Source organism: Pristis pectinata, chromosome 5, assembly GCF_009764475.1.
Source record: "Pristis pectinata isolate sPriPec2 chromosome 5, sPriPec2.1.pri, whole genome shotgun sequence".
Taxonomy (NCBI): Eukaryota; Metazoa; Chordata; class Chondrichthyes; order Rhinopristiformes; family Pristidae; genus Pristis; species Pristis pectinata.
This window is the reverse complement of record NC_067409.1, coordinates 55,139,152-55,163,378: the sequence shown is the minus strand read 5'-3', so window position 1 is coordinate 55,163,378 and position 24,227 is coordinate 55,139,152. Positions and strand designations below refer to the sequence as shown.

The window sequence follows — 24,227 nt, the reverse complement described above, 5'->3', positions numbered from 1 at the left end:
ATGTGCCTGTCCAGTTGCCAATTTCATTTTTGTCAAATTTTTGGAAGATAGCTTATGTCAAGATTTACTGATATGCACTTGAAATCTTCTTGATACAAAATGCCCAGTGAACATGAATCTGTAAGTGTGTGCAATATAAATAAACATTTCACATTCAGTTTGAATGGATGTGTAAAGCTATGAATATCTCAATACACTTTTAGAAACTAAATGTCAAATTCACTCTATCAACAATTTGAAATAGCTGGTCAAGATTTGTTTATTATTTGAAGAGCACTATTTAAGGTAATTTTTTTTTAAAAAGGGGACCAAAAACACCTATTACCTGTGTAAAGAACATAAGAGGGGGAAACTAAAGGTGGATTTAACGTGGGAAAGAATTCACATGCTATCATGTGGAAGGTATGCATTGTCTCATATGTCTGTTTTCACAATCCTTCGAGAGAAATACTGCATATTAAGAGATTACAGAAGTAATTAAGTGGCTCCTAAGCATCACTTAGAGGCTGGGAAGAACATCCAAAAGTGAATATCGAATTTTCTATAACACCAAGATACAATGGAAACAAAGGAAGAACTTTCAACATCATTGAATGTCACTAATTCACCACATGCAAAAACAGCATGTCAGCAATATACTGTACATGAAAAATGCAAGTTACACATTGACAAATCAGAATTGAAGGGAATTCTATAACTGCACCACACAAGACAATGAGTGCAAAGATAATTAATACTGAAAGATGTTAAAATGAAAGGGATAGTTCCTATGATTAAGATATATTCATCACCAACTCATTTGTGGATAATAATTTCATCAGGAATTCATGCAAGAGATTTGGAAAAATGAAGTAGATACCAATAGTTCTATTACGGATTTAATGCTCTCATAAGACAATGATAATCTGCATACAAATTGAACAAAAGTTAATTGAAGTAACAATTCCTGTGTTGTACATGTTTTTACATAACGAAAGGAAAGGATTTATTCAGCGCCTAATAATATCCTCAGGACATCAAAATCCCAAGGCTCCTCATATTCAATTAATTTTTGGGACTATACCAATGTTAAAACAATATTCTCATCTCGGGCTGCAATGTTAACCACACTATCCAATAAATATTGAAACTTACTTGGAAGCATAAATTAGATGTCTTTCTTTTTATAAAGAGTATACACTTAGATCAACAACCAATCTGTCAGCAATTTCCAAATGATGCAAAATAAGGATTACTTTTTATCTGAATAAACTTATGCCATCATCAAATTATTATGTTTACTGGGGAATAGCAAGGTTAACCCAAGAATTACATCTGGTGGCAAATAGATGAATTAAGTAATGGTATAAGGACAAGGATTGGACTACCCAAGTGAAAACTATTTTTAATTCATGTATATATAATTTAAAGCTCATCTCTCAAGAAAGTGATAGCGATCCACATTCTTAAACCGATGCAATTTTTGTGAAGAGACTCTTTCAGTTAATGGATGAAACTGCAAGATTTTGCCCCAGTGACTGTGGAGGGAGAGATATATTACCAGTTCAGTATACTGAGGGACTTGAGGTGGAATTGCACAAGTTGATGCTATGCTTCAACAGCTAGCCTTGTCTTTTTAGACAGTACAGGTCTCAGAAGCTGGTATTGAGAAAAGTTTGCTGTGCTGTTGCAATGGACCTTGTAGAATGGACATGCTGCAGTCACTCTGCAGTGGCAGTGGATTGAATGAATGTCAATAATGATGAATGGATGCCAGTCAAGTGGACTCCTTTGAAGTGGATACTGTCAAATTTGAAGTGTTGTTCAAGCTATACTCTGACCAGACCAAGTCACACTTCTGGCATGCACTCGATACGGTGAATGGGCAATGGGAATGAGGAAATGAATCACCCACCATAGATATTCAGTCTCCGACTTGCTGTATTTAAGTGATTGGTCCAATTATGGTCGAAGCTGAATATTCACACTGACCAACTCAATCCCCTAATACATTGATGCTGCGGAATTTAATAATGGCAATAGAACTGAATGTCAAATGGTATCAAAATTTATTTTACTGGAGATGGTCATTTCCTAGCTTGAGTGTCACAGATGTCACTTGCAGCATCAGCCCGAGATTGAATGGAGTCCAAGTCTTGCTACATCAGATAGAGATGGCTTAATTTTCTGGGATGGCAATGGATAGAATAATGTGTAATCGAACAACTTCATTTCTCACCTTATGATGAAGGAAAGTCTCAAACACCACCCTGATAATCTCCTGTAACAGTTTTCTTAAACTAAGATAACGAGCCTCCAAAAATTAATCATTTTTCTTTGTAGGAAGCATAACTCTGGCCAGTGAAGAGTTTGAATAATGGAGTAAAAGGTGGCTTATTTGAAATGCTTTTGGTGGATAGACACATATACAATTTTCTACTGTCAGGAAGATGCCAGTTTTACGCCTGTATCTAAATGCATTTCAGAGTTTTAGCCTAACTGCAGAGCAGGAGCCTTCAACACTTTGTTGGGGATGCTGTCAGATCCTATTGCTTTTGCTCTGTCTAGTATGCTCAGGCACTTCTTCATATGTTAAGTAAATTGAATTGTTGGAGACTGGCTTCTCTGATGGTGAGAAGCCAGAATTCAGCATGCTTGGCCAAAGATTGTTGTGAATCTTTTAGCCTTTCTTGGTACTCTCATGTGCTGGAATAATGTCCATCGACACAGGATGTGCAGCCAAGTGGGGCAGTTTGCAAACCAGGTTATCATTTAAATATAACCATTTCTCAAATTGATCGACACAGCCAATGAGAAATGTCTTTGTGCTACTGTATGTGTAATTATGTAGTTAATTGTGTTAATTCTGTATGTGTTATTATGTAGTCAACACTTTGTTGGGGAATAATAAAGAATAAAGAACTACAGTTCCCAGTAGGCAATGCAAGGGGTCACATGGGGGAACAGGAAGTGGCTGTAAAAGAGCAGGAAAGCAATCCAGCCTGTCTGTTGCAGCCTGATGTTTTGTTTTAATAAATGTTCAGATGTTAAACCCACGTGAAGTTTGTCTCTTGATGAAGAACAAACATAACATGGCGTCAGAAGTTGGTGTGAGGTCTGAACAAGACAGTAGTGAATACTCTGTGCAATTGAGAAAGAGACTCAGTGAGTACGAAAGAAAAGCTGTAATAAGACAGAGAAAAAGCCGGCCGGCGTGACGAAGGAGCAGATTGTTCCTGAAGTTCAGCAGTCACCGGATTTGCCAAGAGACATTCAGGTGAGAGGCCGAGAGTTCCCGTTATGAATAAGCTAAGTCCTCCCAAGCCTATGCAGTTTACTGGCAATCTAACAGATAATTGGAAACGCTTCAAACAGTGATTCAACATATATTTAGATGCTAGTGGAGCAGGAAGGAACGATGAAAAATTGAAAGTGTCTATTTTTCTGCACGTGATTGGCGAAGATGCTTTGGACATCTATAACAGCTTTCAAATTAAAGAGACAGCTTTTGAGTGGGGCACCTTAATGGAAAGATTTGAGGAGTATTTTATCCCAAGTAAAAACATCACATTTGAAAGATATAAATTTTTTTCCTGTGACCAGAAACAAGGTGTTAGCTTCGACCAATACTTAGCTGAGCTTCACACATTGAGTAAGTCTTGTGAATTTGGAGATTTGAGAAATTCACTAGTTAAAGACAGAATAGTTTGTGGAATTCCAGATAACGGACTCAGAGAAAGACTGTTGCGTGAAAAAGACTTGACCCTAGAAAAGGCAGTGAATGTGCAGGTCAGCAGAAACCACACAAGCACAAGCTAAGGAGCTGCACAGAGCAGACACAACAGTACATGCTGTGAAAACAGAGAGGCAGCTCCCAAGGCATTTCCGAAAGCAACAGCAAAGCAAAGAGGAAGGCTCAAACAGCAAATGCAGCAGATGTGGAGGTAGACACATTCCAAAGATGTGCCCTGCTTATGGGAAGTCCTGCAATAGCCGTGGGAAGAAGAATCACTTTACAAGGTGCTGCAAATCTGGGGCTAACAAGAGAAAGATGCACACAGTTGATGAGAAAATGGAGGAATTCTTTGTGGATTCTGTACAGACTGTGGCTGCTGGTAAAACAGAATGGATTGTTCCAGTAACTGTGAATGAGACAGTAATTCCATTCAAGCTTGACACCAGAGCTCAGGTGAATCTGTTATCCATGGATGATTATAAGACTCTCACAGTAAAGAGTAAGATTTACCGTGAAGTTAAAAGTGACAGGCTACAGTGAAGAGAAAGTTCCAGTAAAAGGGGGCTGTATGGTGACCTTTAAGCACAAGGGGCAGCACTTAAAATCATAGCTACTGATTGTAGAAAAGAGAGTACAGCCAATATTAGGTCTGAGTGCATGTGAAAAGCTCAACCTAGTGAAAAGAGTTTTCATAGTAGCTTCACATACCAAAGATGACCACACAACATTCGTGGAAGAGCATGCAAATGCCTTTGAGGGGCTCGGATGCTTACCTGGTGTACACAAAATTCACACAGATGAGGCAGTGGCTCCTGTTGTCCATGCATGCAGGAACGTTCCATTTCAACTTAGACATAATCTTAAACGAGAACTAGCATGCATGGAACGGATGAATGTCATACAGAAAATTGAAGAATGGGTGAGTTCACTGGTCATTGTGCAAAAGAAAAATGGAGCATTGCGGATATGTCTAGACCCAAGAGATCTCAATAAAGCCATCAAGGGAGAGCATTTTAAATTGCCAACATAGGAGGAGATCATGTCCCGGTTTTCAGGTGCCAAATGGTTTAGCAAGCTTGACTCATCGTCTGGGTTTTGGCAGATGAAGCTTGATGAGGCAAGTTCAAGACTGTGTACTTTTAACACACCACAAGGAAGATATCGCTATCTTCGGCTGCCATATGGGATCCTGTCCACACCAGAAGTCTACCATAAAACCATCCACATGATTTTTGAGGGCATACCTGGTGTCGAGACCATGATGGATAACATCATCGTCTGGGGGTCCACCAAGGAGGAACATGATACTCGACTGAGACAAGTGCTTGATGTGACAAGGAATGTCAATTTGAAATTAAATAAAAAGAAATGCGAGTTTGGTGTTAAGACAATGATCTTCATAGGAGATGTCATATCTGAAGAGGGAGTGAAGGCTGACCCAAGAAAGACGTCAGCCATTGAAACATGGAGAGGAGGTGAGACGTTTCTTAGGGATGGTGACTTACCTGGCTAAGTTCATCCCTCGACTGTCAACAGTGTCAGCACCACTTAGGTCACTCCTTGAGCAACAAAATGAATGGATTTGGTCTCATGAGCAAGAAGTGTTTCCAGACGTTGAAAAAATTCCTAACTGAAGAGCCCTTGTTGAAGTTTTATGATCCAGAAAGGTGTATCAGGATATCAGCTGATGTGTCCCAGCACGGCCTTGGATCAGTACTACTGCAGCAGCATGATGGCACATGGCAACCTGTGGCCTATGCATCAAGGGCTTTAATGAGTGTGGAAGCCAACTATGCACAGATAAAGAGCTTCTTGCCAGTACATATGCATGTGAAAGGTTCCACCAGTATATCGATGGGTAAGCTATTGAAGTGGAGACAGACCATAAACCATTGGTCTCAATTATGTCCAAACCACTGAATGACTGTCCCATGAGGATACAGCGCATGTTGATAAGGCTGCAGAAATATGATGTGAAACTGATCTACACACCAGGAAAATATATGTTTGCTGCTGATACGCTGTCTCAAGCAGTTGACGTGACAGAAAAGAGTGACCAACAGGTTAATGCAGATATACAGGCCTATGTTGACATGATTGTCACCTCTCTTCCAGTATCTCTGGATAGAACAGAGCAGATTAGGAAAGCAGCAGAGGCAGATGAAACAATGAAAGTACTCAAGGATACAATACGGAAAAGATGGCCAGCAGCAAAGGATGACTGTCCAATGTGTATTCGAGATTATTGGGCACGCAGAGCTGAACTGTCAGTAGTGAAAGATATGGTCTTCAAAGGGAACAGGTTTGTGATTCCAGTGTCACTACGCAAGGATATGCTCCAGAAGATACACAAAGGGCATCTTGGGGAGGAAAAATGTAAACGTAGAGCACGTGAAGTGATGTAATGGCCAAGAATGAACCAAGACATCAGCCGGACTACTGCTTCATGTGAAATATGCCTTACCTACAGAGCAAAGCAGCAAGCAGAACCACTTACACCACACCCTGTACCAGACAGGCCGTATTTCAGAGTTGGAGTGGATTTGTTTGACTGTAATGGGAAGAGCCATATTGTTGTAACAGACTACCTTTCCAATTACCCAGAGGTTGCAACACTCCAATTAATGTCCAGCAAAGCAATTATCATGTTCCTGAAAGCCGTGTTTGCGAGGCATGGAGTTCCATGTGAAGCAGTATCAGACAATGGTCCACAATTGTCGAGCAGTGAATTTGAATCCTTTGCCAATGTTTGGGGGTTTGGACATATAACCTCAAGCCCACATCACCCAAAATCAGTTAAGGTGGTGAAGGGCCTCATGAAGAAAGCACGAGATGGACGAGAGAATTTCCACAGAAGTCTAATGATTTACAGAAGTGCGCCACTGCAGCACGGCCTTTCACCAGCCCAAATGGTGGTGGGTCGACGCATACGCACTAACCCTCCAATACATGAAAACCTGTTGACACCTGAAGGAGCACAAGGTCAAACAGGCTAAAGAGGAACGGAAAGAAAAGCAGAAACAGAATCACGACAAGAAAGCGAAAAGCCTACCAGTCCTAAAGCCTGGGGATCAAGTGCAAATCCGAGATCATGATTCTGGCACATGGTCCATGCAAGGAGTTGTACAAGAGGAAGTAAATCCACATTCATACCAGATCCAGACAGAGCGAGGGACACCTCGGAGGAGGAACCGCGTGGATCTATGACCACAAGCTCCAACCCATGGCTGTGATCTGTCTCCTGTCAGTACACCAAAGGGGCCAGCATATGGAGAAAATGAACATGTGGACCAGAGTTCCCAGGAAAACACAAACAGTAATGCAGCAAATGAAAGCAACACACCTGCGAAAACAAGTACCAGACCAAAAAGGACCATAAAACCACCTCAGAGACTGATTGAAAGCTGCTGAGTAGACAAGTGTTCTTGGTAGGTTTATAAGGACAAAGTATTGTGTTTGTTTTTCTTTAAAGGGAGAAGATGTGTTATTATGTAGTTATTATAAAGAACTACAGTTCCCAGCAGGCAATGCAAGGGGTCACATGGGGGAACAGGAAGTGGCTGTGAAAGAGCGGGAAAGCAAGCCAGCCCGTCTGTTGCAGCCTGTTGTTGTTTTAATAAATGTTCAGATGTTAAACCCACGCGAAGTTTGTCTCTTGATGAAGAACAAACATAATACTGTATATTGAAAGTGTATACTCCTTTTTGAGCAAGGAAACATCAATAAAAGAGAGACATTTGTAGTATTCACAGAAAGAGCCAAATTAAGGAGAAACACTACAGACAATTCAGATGCTGAATGCAAGATACTCTGGTGGGTAAATGTCTAAAGTAAAACTGTAATTAAATATGTTAGTATTTTACAATACTAAAGCAGTTGTAAAATTAGTTTAAAGAAAGTATTGTAAGCAGAGTAATATGGATTAAGAGCGACTTGTTGCATTTGAAGATTTAACTCAAACTAAGGGACCAAGTGAATAACAAGATGGACAATTCACCTAAGCATTTATGCCAGATCCCCAGCAAAAACCTGGAATAATGCAACTCCTTAAAAGCTAGCACTTCCAACATTATCCACTAAAATGGATTTCCAATCCCGACTACATCTCTCCAATCATGTGCACGACAATTTTAATGCAAAATACCTAGTAGACTTAGGACTGAGCAATGAGAAACAGCAGACCATGTACTTAAATTATGTCAAACAGGCCTAAGCCAGAAGTATGATAGGTGCAACTTGCATCAAAACTGAGTTGTGCAAAATTAGAAAATCTGTGTTTGGGTGCCTTGCTGTTACAGAGGAAGATAGGGTTATGTGCATGCATCAAATATTCCATGCCCATATAACACTTATTTTTAGGCATTGCAGTACTCAAGAAAACAACTTACAAATGTTCAGTTTTAAATGAAAACTATGATAATCAGACAAACAACAATTAATCGACTTCAGTCTCCAGTCATCTGCATTAAGTAAAGCAGGTTCAACAGTCTCTTTTTAGATCCTTTTTGCTGTTTTCTCTGTCAAGAATCAATACCCTACTCGATCTCTTTTCACATCCTCTGCTTTTAGACTATATCCTCCTGCACCAGTTACTAATATGGTTTCATTTTCTTTTCCCCAAATTTGCACCAATTCAGTTCTAAAACTACAGAAGTCCTTTTTGGAGACATCAATAAATATTCAACAAAAAAAAAACTATTTTAATAGATTGTTTGCCTCCAAGTATAACACAACTTTCAGCAGTGCTCTCTGTTTATCTTTTTTATAATATTGTTCTTCTAAATTGTGATGATTTTTTATGTTGCAGAGAGCAGTGTAGCACCTATTCTCAGCTAACTGTGTGCAGATTTAAGCTGCTTCCAATACATGATTAAAATATACCAACACACAAACTGAGGTTTGCAAAATATACAATATCATAAAACTGATAATCGGAACATGGGAATCCAACCCCCACATGTTGCAATCCTACATAATTCTGACCCATTTATGATTGTCCAACAACTTCAAAGTTCAGCTGCGTCAAAAAGCTACTTAATGATTAGCTACATTTTCAACACTTTAAGCATACTGTGTGTAAATATAAAACTTAACTACTTTGCAGAATTATTCAGCCGAGGAACTTAGTGATGTGTTTGATATATTATCACCATTACATTTTCAAAAAAACTGATTATCTCATCAAGTAATGTCCTGTTAATACAGCAATGCAAAGAGCAGACATTCAGCATCTTCTTTCCTTTTTTCATACTTTTATTCTTGGTCAGTATAATTTGCAGGTATTTATTTTTGTTCACGCACAGAACTGACTGGAAATGTGAATCAATATTGTGCAGACAATTAAAGACAGGCAAATTGATCGACAAGGTGCCTCAGCTTTAGTTGTTAATAATGACATCACTTACCTGGACCAGATTCCATTCTTTAAGTGATTCAGCAATGATGGATGTAATAGAAGGGCACACTCCACCAAAGATCATCAAGTGATTAGGTCCATATTTGATGCCATCGAAGAAAGCTTTGAGCCCTTTAGCATTATCACACTGAAATAAATAGAAAACACATCATATTACTACTAAAAAGGTAGTAATAATTTTGTCACAATTTAAAAGAATACATGAAGCAGTGTTTTACACTTTCTTAAGTATTAGCAATCTAGCTAATATATACAGAAGACAAGTCTTCATCTTAGTGGCTGTGAAACCTACCAGTATCATATATATTTTCAAGCTCTCTGACGTATTCAAGAGTACAGTTTCAGAGAGTATTGCTTCATTATAACAATAATTTCAACATGGTACCTCATCTGACGATAAGGAACTGTTGACAGGATTTCAAAGAAATGCATCAAAGTGCTGGTGACATTTAATGTTAGTTGGGAGCTACTGGATCAGTTAACCCATTGGTAGCAATAAAAAGTTGAAAAAAGTGTGAACAGTCCAGATCATCACCTCGATGCTTTGTAAAGTTTATGTCACTCAACAGAGGAGCCATAAGTATTGTAAATCTACTTGTTTGGTCACTAACCCCTTTCCAGAATTCATTGTGTCAGGTTTTGCTGCAGATTTTCACTGCAGCGTTTGCTATAATGCAAGGCTGAAATTACTTTAGACTTGTGCAAAAAGGCCACTGGATAAGTGGCCTATTTTTCTACAGGTATGTGGACTGGGAATTAAGAGTAATGGACCAAACAGACTTCTGGCAGAGCAGACAGCCACTCTTCTTCCAAACGGATAACATTTCAGCCAATGAGTGTGCAAGTACAGAATTAGTTCTTCACTTAACATAAAATGAGATCTACAAGGTTTCATTGCTGAAAATATGAGAAAAAAAAATTTCTATTAGAACAACACATTCATAGTTCTTTTGCAGGTTAAATGGAAATTTCAATTAGTCAAGGAAATACAACACAAAAATACAAAATAAGTTTACATTTGATTTTCTTTTAAAATTGGATCCTCTTTATATATATTTCAAAAACTATTTAAACCAGTTTATTTTATTCCTCAATCATACAGAAAAGTTCATCTGATGATGTTCTTGATCATCTTGTGGTGTTGCATAGCACCTTCCCCAAAAATTAAAATTCTTTGTTTTTTTTTCCCTTCACAACAGTTACTGTGGGAGAAATGCAGCATGCTCTCAAAACAAAATGGCAGAAGGCGTGCTTCATTTGGTTGTAAATGTTAGATTGAGGCTTGAACCAAAATTTGAGTTGTAAGTTCATTTCAAGTGGTCAGGAATGATTAAAAGTTGCTTCACCAAAGCTGACATTTGACACATTTCTGATCCAGAACAGATGTAACAAGTTACAACTACTAACTAACGTTCAGACCATTGAGAAGAAAGTTGATGAACTAAAAGCGAGACTGACCTGTCAAAGAGAACTGAGGGACTGCTGTGTGCTCTGTCTCACCAAAATGTGGCTTACACCTGCTTCACCTGACTGTGCCGTACAAACTGAGGACTTCCCAATTCACCAGATGAACCAAACAGCACCCTTGGGCAAAGTTAGAGGCAGAGGGGTCTGCTTCCTAATCAACTCCTTGTGGTGCTCGGATGTGACAGTCCTGGCAAGTCCCTGCTCACCCAACTTGGAACATCTAACAATGAAGTTTCATACTACCTGCCATGGGAGTTCACTTCAGCTATCCTGACACCAGTCTATATCCCACACCGGGCGGACGTGAAGTCTGCACTCAGTGAACCATATTCCGTGATCAACAGCCTTGAAACAGAATACCGAAGCCCTCTTCATCATTGCCAGTGACTTCAACCAGGCCAACTTCAAAAGTGTGTTAAAAAATACTACCAGCATGTCTCCTGTCACACCAGGGGTCCAAACACCTTTGACAATTGTTGCACAACCATCAAAGACACCTACTGTGCCTCCCTCCACCCCACACTTTGGTAAATCAGACCACCAGGCTGTGCTCCTTCTCCCTGCATACAAACAGAAGTTGAAACGGGAGGATCCAGTACAGAAAGTCATACAGTGCTGGTCTGAGGAAATAGAAGAGCTTCTAAAACTTTATTTATACAGCATGGTAACAGGCCCTTCCAGCCCAACAAGCCCGCACCACCCAATTACACCCATGTTAACCTACTAACCCGTAAGTCTTTTGAATGTGGGAGGAAACCGGAGCATCGGGAGGAAACTCACACAGTCACAGGGAGAACATACAAACTCCTTACAGACAGTAGCGGGAATTGAACCCCAATTGCTTGTGCTGTAATAGCATTATGCTACCATGCCGCCACGCTACGCATGGTATTAGGCTTTAAATCATGCACTGAATATTGTTATGATTTGAGCAACAATTCGAAGGAATGATTTTTGTGGCACTGTATTTCTGAAACAAGCGTTGATGGTTTTGCTTCCATATTCATTACCAAGTAATATTTTACAAATTACATAATTAATGGGATATTTTTCATTGCTATTACTAATTCCACATAAAATGTTTAAGTATTTGCAAATATGAATACAAAATATAAATCCAGTATATTTCAATGGTCTACATCTAAGGACTAGATTAACAGGGTGACTCCAATTTCAAGAGAAGACCCACAATAACATTAGGCAAGTGGTTCATTTGCATGTCAGGAGCAACCCAATTCAGAGAAGGGATTTTGCTGAAGATGTAATTACTTAAGGAGGAAAGTTGATTTTGGAAAGTACTGAGCTTCTTGGGTTCCAGAAGCATGGGGGCAAAAGCATGAGGAGAAGTGGCTCTCAAAATGCTGGGAGTTCTGGATTCTCAGAGTCTGGAAGCATGGGGGAATGTGTATCAGGATCCACCTGAAGTTTGGTACCATTCAACCATCCAATACCAGCTCAACAGAATCGAGTAGCCTCAAAGGTTTTGGGTTTGGAACACTGAGGCAAAAGGAAACTGATTAGATTGAAGATACCTCTGCATCAGATCCCAAAGCCTGAAGGCTGCTTTAAGCATGAAACACAATTTAATACTCCACTTCTGTCAATAACAAATTCTGTTACTTCCATTGCTGAGTATTATTCCACACAAACAGAACTGGTGCTACAACTACCTGCTCACAAACGGCAGTTAAAACACATGTGGCTAATTAATCTGCTCTGCTTAAAAGTATTCAAGGGTTAACTTAATTAATGAACCAAACTTTCAACACTTGTGTTTCCAAAATGCTTTTTCAAGTAAAATAACCCATCTTGGTTATAGTTTCATTGTGAAAGATAACCTGAACTTACTGTTTAAAAATCTATTTATCCGGATTTCAAGTGATTTCCAAGCAGAAAGAAATATTATCACAGAACAAAGAGCTGAAACTCCTTGCTGAACTGCATTGACAAAGGTTCAAACAGCACAGGTGTGGGCAATTTGCTTCAAGTGTTCTGAGGAAAAAGACCCAATCAACAGGCCAAGTTGCTCAAGTGAAACCGGTTACGAAGCTACTTTAAAAAAATGCTTGTGACTATTTTTTTTGAAAAGCGATGAAAGTAATTGAGTTTTTTGTAACCAGTGCAATTAACTTGTTTTCCATTTAGTCATTGTTTATCAAATGTGATTACTTTCTCATTGGTGGTTTTGCTTTTCATTTGCATGTTTCCTGTCTGTTTGGTTCTGATTCATTATTTTGAACTAACAACATACAATAACTGCACCAGACAGACAGAAATACATGACAGCAAAATATTCCACAGATTGTCTGCTGAACACAAGACTTAGTTTTAAATATTAAATTATAAAGAGAAAGAAAGGAAATGTAAATAGACTAAATATCCTCATAATTAGTAAAGTCAAAAAGATCCTCATGCCTCAGGGCTTATGTTTAAAATTAATTTTCTCAGTTTGGTATATTTTCCTTGCAAACCTGTTTACTTCATTGTTGTTTACTTCAAAAATTTATTTCTTTAAATTAGGTTCAATTTTAGAAGTGGAATTGGGAAGGAATGCAGTGCTGAAGCCAAGATCAAATCAGCCACATACTGACTGAATGACAGAATAGGATCAGGGGGTCACAAGACCTACTCCAGTTCCTTCTGTGCTTAGGATTTCACTGGAGCCTCGCAAGACTGGGGACATGAAGGCTTTGCTGATTAAACACAAGAGACTCAATAGAAAAAGTACTTCCTGCTGCCATAACATCCTCAGCTGGATTGTCACTTGCAGAAGGGAGAGGGTTGGAACCACAGACAAGCCCAGCGCAACATACTCCAATGGTCATCACTGGGGTTCAGGCTTTCTTATTCTATTAATATAAGTCTGGACTGCTAGGCATTTTCCAAAACCTCACCATTTACAACACATAACACACAAACACAAAGAAGCTTATTGTGCTGGTACTTGCCCCATTAATTCATTTGGTTTCACCCCACCAGAAATATTGTTCTGATCATCCCTCCAACACATCTCCCTCTATTTAAAAACTAGCTAATTTTTCTTTCGTTCTCAGTTCTGACAAAGAGTCCAAATCTGAAACTTTTTTTTTTCTCTTTCCACAGATGCTGCCTGACCTGCTGAGTCATTTCAGATTTCAAGCATTGCAGTTTTTAAAATTTTCTTTCTCAGATTCCAGTAGTCAGTAGGTGTGAGAGGATCCTCCTCTCGTTGTAGCTAGGGCTGTGGTGTTTCCACATCATAAGAAATCAGGAGGCTTCTACAAAGATTATGTTGTTACTGGGGCATGGTGGGTGATGGGCTCATTGGATTGACTCCTGGGTTTGTCCCATGTACAGAGATTAAGCAGACATGACCTTTACTCTCCTGGAATTCTCTACCCAAGATGGCTAGGAAGGCTCAGTCGCTGAGCATATTCAAGACAGAGGTCAATAAACTTTTGTGATGGGAATCCAGTCATATGAGATTTGCACAATAAAGTGGTGCTGAGGTACAGTATCATCCATGATCTTATTGAATGGCAGGGCAGTCATGAGAGGTCAATTGGCCTACTCCTGCTTCTATTTCTTATGTTGTTATTTTCTTATGCAGCCGAAACAAGTTCAAGAAGGTGGCTTATCACCATCTTCTCAAGGGAAATTAGGGATAGGCAATAAATATTGGCCATATTAGCAACAGCCGTGTCCCATGACTGAATTAAAAGAGGGCAAGTGTCAAGGAGAATTTACACAATGATTGCTCATTGGAATATGGCCCCAGAGAAGGAAATAAAACAAATAGACTGGAGCTATGAAAGAGTCAGCAACAAAAAAATAACTGCTGGAGGAACTCATCAGGTCGAATAGCATCTGTGGAGGGAAAGGAATTGTTGACATTTCATGTCGAGATCCTGCATTAGTCCTGATGCAGAGTTTTGACCCGAAACATTGGCAACTCCTTTCCCTCCATATATGCTGCTCAACCTGTTAAGTTTCTCCAGCAGATTGCTTTTTGCTCCAGATTACAGCATCAGCAGTCTCGTGTGTCTCCATTTTAAGAGTCAACCTGATATTGTAATGTCAAAAAGCTAAGATTGCTAATTCAAAGAAATTCACTATACATGTTTATCAGAAGTTAAAACTAGAAACTCCTTCATGTACTGCAATATTTCTGGGCATTGTGCGAAGGAATTTAGTTAAAAATCTGATAGCTGAATGCACTTCAGACCTTTATATGCAGGCTACTCAGTCTGAAAAAATTATGCATGGACTATGTTGGATATGTGATGTCAAATGGTGTGCAAGGCATATTTTGACATCGTACAAAATGTATTGGTGGGGAATGCTCACATAAATGCAAGACACACTAATGCAATTAAGGCCAACTTTTAGACAACTTAAAGTTAGCTTTTTCTGGTCCTTGGTCCTTGAATTGAAAACTTTGATCTGTCAATTTTGAAGACTTTTACTGATGATGAAATTCCCCATATCCCTTATTGTTGATGTTCAGGTATCTTGGTGTCTTCTCTGTTGGTAGACCAACCCCTATCACCTTCCAACTGGAGCAGGAAAAGACATATTCTTGATCACAGTCACTTTCTGATTCCCAGCTCCCAACCTTTCTGCCCTTGCCCCTCCCATGAGCCCCCTAATAATTCTCCCTCTCCCCACCCCCCTTCCAATGAAACCGGCAACTCACCATCTTCTTGATTTCCTCCACTAGTTGAATTAGCAGTAGTGTAAATGGTAATATCATATTAATTTTGGCTGCTTGTCTTAATTTTTTTGTGCTTGGTCAGCCAAGTACTTGAATCAATATGGTATTCTTCACCATTCAATTAACATTAATTGTATGTCCCTCACAACACAGCTCATTTCAGGTAATTAATGTACCAAATGGTTATATGGTTAATGTAGAATTGCCAGCTGCAGGGAAAAGCTCATGACATTCTACGATAGCCAAACTCAGAAGACCTGTGGCACACCAGTGTGACTCGCATATACCATTTTATGCTCTAAGTGAAAAGGGTACTTTGGTACATATTACTGTCACTTTGAAATACATAATTGCAGCAAGACATCTTTACTCTTGTACTCAAATCTTCTTGCAAGAAAGGCAATTTGCCTTCCTAATTGCTTGCTGCACCTGCACATTTAATTTCAGTGATTAAAGCAGAAGAATATGCAGGTTCCCCTCAACCTCAACATCGTTCCATCTCTCATCATTAAAAAAAACTCTGCCTTTCTATTTTTACCCCCAAAGTGCATGACCTCATATTATATTCCATCTACCATGTTCTTGCCCATTAACTTAGCCTACATATATCCCCTGGAAGGTCCTTCTTATATCATCACAATCCAGTTTAGTCTCAATATTTCAGGGAGGTTTCCTGTGTCTTCTTCTCTGGAAACAGACACACAATATTTGTTTACTTTCACTGCCATTTCTTTATCTCCAGGTGCCTATTTCAAACACTAACTTGTGTTAATCTTTTCTATTTCACATATTTAAGTTTTTACAGTCAGGTTTTATGTCTGTTGCTGGATCACCATCATATTCTACTTTTCCCTTCCTTTCCAATGTCTTAATGGTCTTTTGCTGAAATCCAAAATATTTCTAAGCCTCAGCTTACTGTTTCTTCTGGCAACATTATAAACCTTTTCCTTTGATCTAATACGATGTTCAACTTCTCTTGTTAGCATAACAGGATCCTATTACATTTTTGTTTCTGGTTAATAGTAACTCAAAGGTCATTGGTTCAAAATTTTCTGATGGTATTGCTGCAACACCAGACAACATACATGCTACAGAGCAGAAACAGAATGGCATGGACAGACTGAGGTGACCGCACAACCAATCAGGAAATAGCACTGCTATTCTACTATATCCAGTTGTGAAGGGCTGTAGACAATTAGCTAACAAGGAGGAGGATGCTCCAAGAATATCACCCTCCTCAATGATGGCCTGGCCCAGCATGTCAGTACTAAAGACAAGGTTACAGCATTGATAAGATATCTTTATTAGTCACATGTACATCAAAACACACTGTGAAATGCATCTTTTGCGTAGAGTGCTCTGGGGGCAGCCCGCAAGTGTCGCCACGCTTCCGGCACCAACATAGCATGCCCACAACTTCCTAACCCATACGTTTTTGGAATGTGGGAGGAAACTGGAGCACCCGGAAGAAACCCAGGCAGACACAGGGAGAACATACAAACTCCTTACAGATAGTGGCCAGAATTGAACCCGGGTCACTGGCACTGTGAAGCGTTACGCTAACTGCTACACTACCATACCATGCCGTAGCTAACAATTTGAAAAATTGCCCAGGTGAGTCCTATTCATAAGGAGGAGGGCAAATCCAATCGAGTTAATTACCACTAAATCAATCTACATTCTGATCAGCAACTTAAGTAGTTTAGAGAGCATATGAGGGGGATCTTCTCGCACAGAGAGTGCTGTGCCTGGAATGCACTGCCTGACAGAATGGTTGAAGCTGGGTCACTGATAGCATTTAACATGTGTCAAGATGAGCATTTGAATCACCTTGACGTAGAACGCTATGGATCAAATGCTGGATGATTGGATTAATATGGAGGCATGCCCAATGGCCAGTGTACACAAGTTGGGCCGAGTGGCCTGTTTCCATGCTGTACTATTCTATGACTCTATTCTCCAAAGAGAGCAAGGAAAAAGAAACCACTTAATTTTCATCTTGTGCCCATCATGGGAAATAAAATACTATACACAGAGGTGCAGCACTGTGGCACAGGAACAGCGCCAGAGACCCAGATTCTCCTGACTTCAGGTGCCGCTGAGTGGAGTTTGCACATTCTCCTTGTGATTGCATTGGTTTCCTCTGGCTGATCCAGTTTGGCATGGTTTCATTAGATTGTCACCCAAATGCTAACATTAAATGTTTTCCTTTTGTAAGGACAGTAATCTAAATCGTTCAACAGCAACAACAACTTGCCTTTTAAGTACCTTTTAACATGGTAAGAAGTCCCAAAGTACATTCAACATTCAATAAAATAATCTCTGTAAACAATCATCTTAATTTGCACATATCTGACTCATATATTTATATACAAGTTATATTACGTGCAAAGAATTGGAAAAACAGTATTTTTTATTTATCTTTGCATTCACTTTATAATTCTTGCCATGGATTCTTTCTCCTTTTCTTGATACTGGCACAGTCAACAGTACTTACTTTTGTATCTCTAAGCAGTATTAAAATGTTACTATGTCCTTGTAGGTTTATGAGCAATTAAGCAATTCAATTTGATGATTTGTTAATTGGACAGAGATGACTGGTTCTGATATAATTTGCTTTGTCTGATCAATGGCAATGAAGTTGATCACTTTCTACTGAAGGAGTTGCTGAACAAAGATCAGCAAGAGCATTGCTGAACCTAAAACTTCAAGAACCACATCTTAGAAAAGGAAAGATCACATGATGGTAAAGCCTGAAGCAGCCATAGAACCATAGAGCACGGCACATCATAGAGCCCTTCAGCCCACCATATCCATGCCGACATTTTTGCCCAGCTACATTAATCCTACTTGCCTGCTTTAGGACTATATCCTTCTATGCCTTGCCTACTTAAGTATCTGTCTAAATGCCTCTTAAACATAGTAATTGTATCTGATTCCACCCCCTCCGCTGGAAGTGCATTCCAATTATCAACCACTCTCTGTGTAAAAAAACTTAAAAATTGTGACTATTATCAATCTTGCATTTCCCTCCCTCCTTCCACTCCAATTAAACCTATGCCCTTTTGGTTTTGATACCCCACCATGGGAAAAAGATTTTGACAATCTACCCTATTTATGAGTCTCATAATCTTTTATACAGCTATCAGAATGGACTGTATTTCCTGTATTCTAATTACAGCCCCGAAAATGACCTCCACTCCTCCAACAGGCATTTATTCAATGGAATCAAGAGCTGTTTCTGAAAGCAGGTGATGTTTTAAATCAATCGTGTCCTCTCCAGAAATAATCCCCTTCTTGTCCATCCTTGCTGATATACCAATTATGACACTTGTAGTTCATTTCATGACTACTTGATTTGAAGTGGTCATATTTTATATAGAGATTGATTATCAGTTGCCCTTCTAAACCATGACAAGGGCATGTTACTGACACTAATAATGCCTGGCGTATGGGCTTCAGTGACAGAACATGACAAGTTGTATCCAAGGGAAAGTTAATCGAATCAGCATTGGCCATCAATCCCCATAATTGGTCTTGTTTACATTATGATTCCTTTTAAAGAAAATGGGGAGGGATAAAGAATTCATCATATTGAAAGTATGTGGTTTGTATTTTGTTGATTTGAATAATTTATGATGCCAGAAAATCATCTCCTGGAGCTGCAAATTCATGGTTGACTTTGTGCAGTTAATATTCTTTGCACTAGCTCTTAAGACAGCTGACCCTGAAATGAAACAGCTGTGTTTATGGGATAGCAACTACACAAAATCTCCATTTCCTGGCAGTCAATATGTACCATCCTAATTCTTGACAGATGCCATAGCTGGAATTTGTACACATGTAACAAGTCATGTAAACAAAGCAATACAATGCTCCCTGTGCATCTTGGGTCAAGCAGGTAAGTCAGTATAACAGCATAAAGGATATAAGTACATTTTTTTAAACTGGAAGCAGAATTTATAACACTGTACTAGCACTTCAAGCCAAGTATAGATTTTAAACCAGCTGAGTAATTAACAGCTGTAAATTGAGTGTGATTGCTATCCTGAGTGTTATATTAATTAAAGTTTTATTTATCTACAGCAACTCCAGCTTCCTCCAAACTCTCTCCTCTACCCTTTGTCCCTGTCCCGCATCATTCCAGCAAGCCAGCTAATTTTCTTCCCAGGTAACCTGGTCAACCTTATGCTAAACTTGTTGGTGATGACACTTTCTCTCTAAATGCAATCTCCCCATCTGGCAGTATCTTCTACCACTTGCTCTGTCCAGAATGTGGTGAAAGCAGGGTAACTGATCACCAAATAACACCTTGATTTGTCTCTGTTCTCCTTGGGCATTTGAGATACCTTTGGGTATCTCATATAGCTTCAGCTCTTGTGTACCTAACTTAAAAGTCTCATTCACTCAAGTACAATAAAAATGCACTGCTGAGATGGCTTTCCTCTTTCAGTCTCTGCACTGCACAACTTCTCAACCTCAGCAACTTCAATCTCCATTTCAATTCATTTTGCTATTTCTTCTTGGAGTTTATTGCTTCCTTATTTTCACAAACCCTCCATTTCCATTTCCCAACCCAAATACTGCCCGTAGCACCACACTCAAATCCAGTCAGATTTGGACTGATGGAATGCACAGCTGGTTTAACCGTTCAATGCCAGATCCGTTTTGGACACAAAAAGCACAACAGGCCCAGTGCCATTATGCTGCAATTTATTACTATTATGAGACTAACTTGGAATGCAAAGATAACCTCCAGCCTCTTCTCCATTGCAAAATGTTTCTTAAACCTCCCTCCCACATCTCCTTTGCCATCAAGGGTGAGGACTCATGTACATTTTTGATACTAATATTCAGACCAGAACCAGGGTACCATAAGAAATAGGAACAAGAGTTGGCCATTCAGTCCTTCAAGCCTGCTCTGCCATTGAATAACATTATGGCTGATTCATATTTTTTTGTTCACTTTCCTGCCATTTCCCCATAACCCTTGATTCCCATACTGATTAAAAACCTATCTGTCAGAGCTTTGAATATATTCATAGACTCACCCTCCACATATTTCTGGAGCAATGACTTCCAAAGTTTTTCAAACCTTTGACAGAAAAGAAATTCTTCATTTCAATCTTAAATGGGCCCCTTATTCTGCTGTCTGGTCCTAGACTTTCACCTCCTCCCAGTATTTACCCTGTCAAGTCCCCTAGGAATTTTATACATTTCAATAAGATTGCCTTTCGTTCTTCTAAATTTCAACAAGTTCACACCAAACCTGTTCAACCTTATCCTCACACTCAGAATCATCTGTAGATGCAGCCTCACTGGTGCTTTATACCATTTGTACAAAGACTTCCCTACTTTTATACTCCAACCTGCTCGAAATGAAAGCCAGCATTCCATTAGCCTTCCCTATTACCCGCTGCACCTGCATGCTAGCTTTCCATATTTCAAGAATGAGAATTCCCAATTCCCTTTGGGCCGCCGCTTTCTGCAGTCATTCTCCATTTAAGTTCTTCCAAATTATTCTTCCTTCAAAAGTGAACAACTTTACATTTTCCCACATTATATTCCATTTGCCAATTTTTTGCCCACTCACTTAACAATATCTTTCTCTGTAAACGGTTTGCATCCTCCTCATAGCTTGCCATCCTGCCTCTGTTTTTATCATCTGCATATTGGGCTAATTATATTCAATCATCTCTTTCTGCCACCTACCTTCTCACTGGGTCAAACAGGCTCCCCCCACTGCCAGTTCCCAACTTGCATCTTTCTCTAGTTTATTCCTATTTTTTCCTCTTGCCCTCTCAACTCACCATGGCTATGACACCCACCACCTGCTTTCTTGACATCCCCAACATACTGCTCCAAGCTCTCATCTTGGCTGATATTGTTTATATTTCTCTCTCCTCAGATACTCTCCCACTCTCATTCAAACCCTTTTTTTGTGCTTTTATCCCAACACCCACATTCATGTGTTTTTTTTTGTTTTAAAATAACATTATTTAAAACATCAACAAAACTTTTGAATTATTGTCCTCTTTGCCCAAAATCTGCCTGAAATGGAACCAGGAAGTTGGAAAATCTTAGTGTCACATTCAGCCCCAAGTTGAGCTCTGGACAACATGTCCATGCAATCAATAAGACTGCCCAGTTCCAGCTCCAGATCATTGCCTGATTCTTCTCCTGAAACCCTCATCTGTGGTACAATGCCAGCTGACCTCCCTTGTTCTATCCTCCATAAACTTGTAATTTAAACTCTGCTGCCTGTGTCCAAACCACATCAAACCTGATTCACCCATCACTCCTCCATCTTAAAATCCTCATTCTCATTTTAAAATTAATTCCCCCCCCCCTCCCCCAAGGGCCTTATCTTTCCCTGTCTCTGTGAGCTTCACCAGTCCTATTACCTTCCAAGGTTTTTTCACTGTACTAAATCTGGGCTTTTAATTAAACTTAGTTGCTCCACTGTTGGCTACTATGCCTTCAAGTGAAGAAAGTCTAAATTTTTCTACCTCTCAATCTCTCATTTCTCCTTTAAGAGGCTTCTTAAAGCCCACCTTTTTGGCCAAGCTTTTGACCATCTGTTCTAACATCTTCTTAAAGCTCAATGCCAATTTCTGCAGCCCCAAATGGAAATTCTTGTTTTCTGTAGAGATATATAGACAAGTAAACATAGCAACATCATAATCTCATATCATTTGCAACCACATTGCAGCTAATCACATATTATTCTGAAATGCAGTTGCAGTTGTTAGATAGAAAACATTCAATATATAGTATTTTTAAGCATTTTCATTAAAACATTAATAATCAATGGTAAAGTATTGGTATGTGGTGAATTGTTACCTTACTGATTTCCTATAATGCTTATAGAATACTTATCCATCATATGAAGCACCCCACAGCTTTCAGAACTGAAACATGGGTAATTGTTTAGTAAACTGTGATTTATAGTAACAGGCAAGTACAAAATAATACAATGATAGAGGCCAATAAGGCAAAAATCTTATTGGATTACAACTTGATTACACCGAGTTGTGCTAATCCCAAATGGTTAGATCCAAAATCAACCACCTAATTATTTTTATTGTTATTTCCAATTATCTCTGATGTTTCAGATGTCATGCAGATATATTGACCATCCAAGGGAAGGAATGGCTGCCTGCATCGATATTATTAATAGGATAATTTTTTTCCCAAGAGATGATTAAGCAGGTGCTAATTTTTCATGCAGAATTAAGCAATCTACAAATTAACTTCATAGTGGTGTAAGGAATGACATTACTCTTCCTTGCCACCTTGCATCAGCTTTTTATTCCAATTATATTAAAGAATTTTCTCAAAATGTCAGAGTTTGCTGATTTTTAAGTTGTACTTTTGATATTAAACACCAGTATTTGGTTAACTGTTGGGTTTCACTACATTCTCAGACATGAAAGAAAGGTGTTAATCCTAAACCCCAAGTGGGAAAGCAGCTCCAGTAATATCTGTCCACTCTGGGAGCAACAGCAAGAGGTCCAATTAATGGCTATCTTCCCTCTACACCCTCAGTCCTGATGCAAGATCTCAACCCCAAATGCTGACTATCCCCTTGCCTCCACAGATGTTGCTTGACTCGCCAAGTTCTTCCAGCTGTTTGTTTTGTTTTTTGCTCCAGATTCCAGCAACTGCAATCTCTTGTGTCTCCAACTGATGTTAGCTGCTGAGCCTTTTTAATATACTACCGACAAAGTCTCAATTAATATGGGTGCAAAGGGTGGAATCATGCCCAATGCAAGTGCAGAGATGGACACAGGCCAGTCAGTGGTATGGCTGGTAGGAGTTCAGGCAGAGGAAGCCAATGTTTCTTGGCCTGAATGGAAAAATGTTTTAAGCATGCCTTACAGTTCCTTTATTGTTTGACCAGGTTATCGCTGTTGGGACATTCTCTGCAGGAGCTCGCCTTCAGCTTGGCTCTGCAATATCTTGGCAGCATTGATAGAGAAGTGAGCCAGTTGCAAGTTGGTAGCCTGATGACTTCCTTTTTGTTGACTTAACAGTGCTCAGGTATGTGCAAGTGTTTGAGGCTTCATCTGATTTAAAGGATCAGTCAATTTAAAATCCTAATCAAATGAGGACAAAGTGGGCTATTCAGCTGTCACCATTTATTTAAACCCAGCCCAGCTTCAGCCAGGCTTGAGAAATTGAAACTCCCTGAGAGTGTTAAGCCCATAGTTAGCAACATTAATGATTGTGTTATTCTCAACTGCTCACATAAAGAACAATCTTCTTGCCCAACTTCTAACTCATTTGGTGGTTTATGCAATCGTTGCAAATGTTGGAAGTTGAGTATAACTGCCTACTTAATACAAATTTTACACTTGCATCTGAAGGCAAATTTCTCTGTCTCTGTTGTAAGCATTAGCTTAAGTGGCATTTTGTTTTCTATTCCATTACAGGAAGTGAACATTGCTGGCAAGACTGGCATTTATTGCCTATCCTTAATTACCCTCAAGAAAAGTGGTGTTAAGTCACCTTCATAAACCTCTGCAGTCCTTCTAGTGTAGGTATGTGAGCAATGCTGTTGCGTAAGGAATTCCAGGATTTACACCCAGCAATGGTGAAGGAATAGCGACATATTTCAATGCATGACTTTGAAGGGAACATATCAGTCCTGGTGCTAATGGCCTTTCCTACTTGGCAACAGAGGTCATTGATTTGGGAGTTCTGTCAGAGTAGCCTTGGCAAATAACTGCAGTGTTTTTTGTGCATGGTAAACACTGCAGCCACAGTGTGCTGATAGTGGAATGATTTTTTTTATATATATGGTTGCCAATCCAGAGGATACTGTATTCTGGATGCTGTTAAGTTTCTTGAGAGTGGTTGGCCCTGCACCTATCCAAGGAAGTGGATAATATCCCATCACATTTCTGGCGTGTGCCTTGTAGATGGTAGGAAGG

General features: G+C 39.4%; 1 protein-coding gene across 2 annotated transcripts in view; it reads right to left on the bottom strand.

Moving 5' to 3' along the window:
• gabbr2 (gamma-aminobutyric acid (GABA) B receptor, 2) overlaps positions 1–24,227 on the bottom strand; it is a 692,216-nt gene that overhangs the window by 496,426 nt on the left and 171,563 nt on the right. For both annotated transcript variants that reach the window (XM_052016888.1, XM_052016889.1), the window contains one exon: positions 9,121–9,258. In XM_052016888.1, coding sequence (XP_051872848.1) covers positions 9,121–9,258 — 138 coding nt within the window. The remainder of the gene's footprint in view (positions 1–9,120; positions 9,259–24,227) is intronic.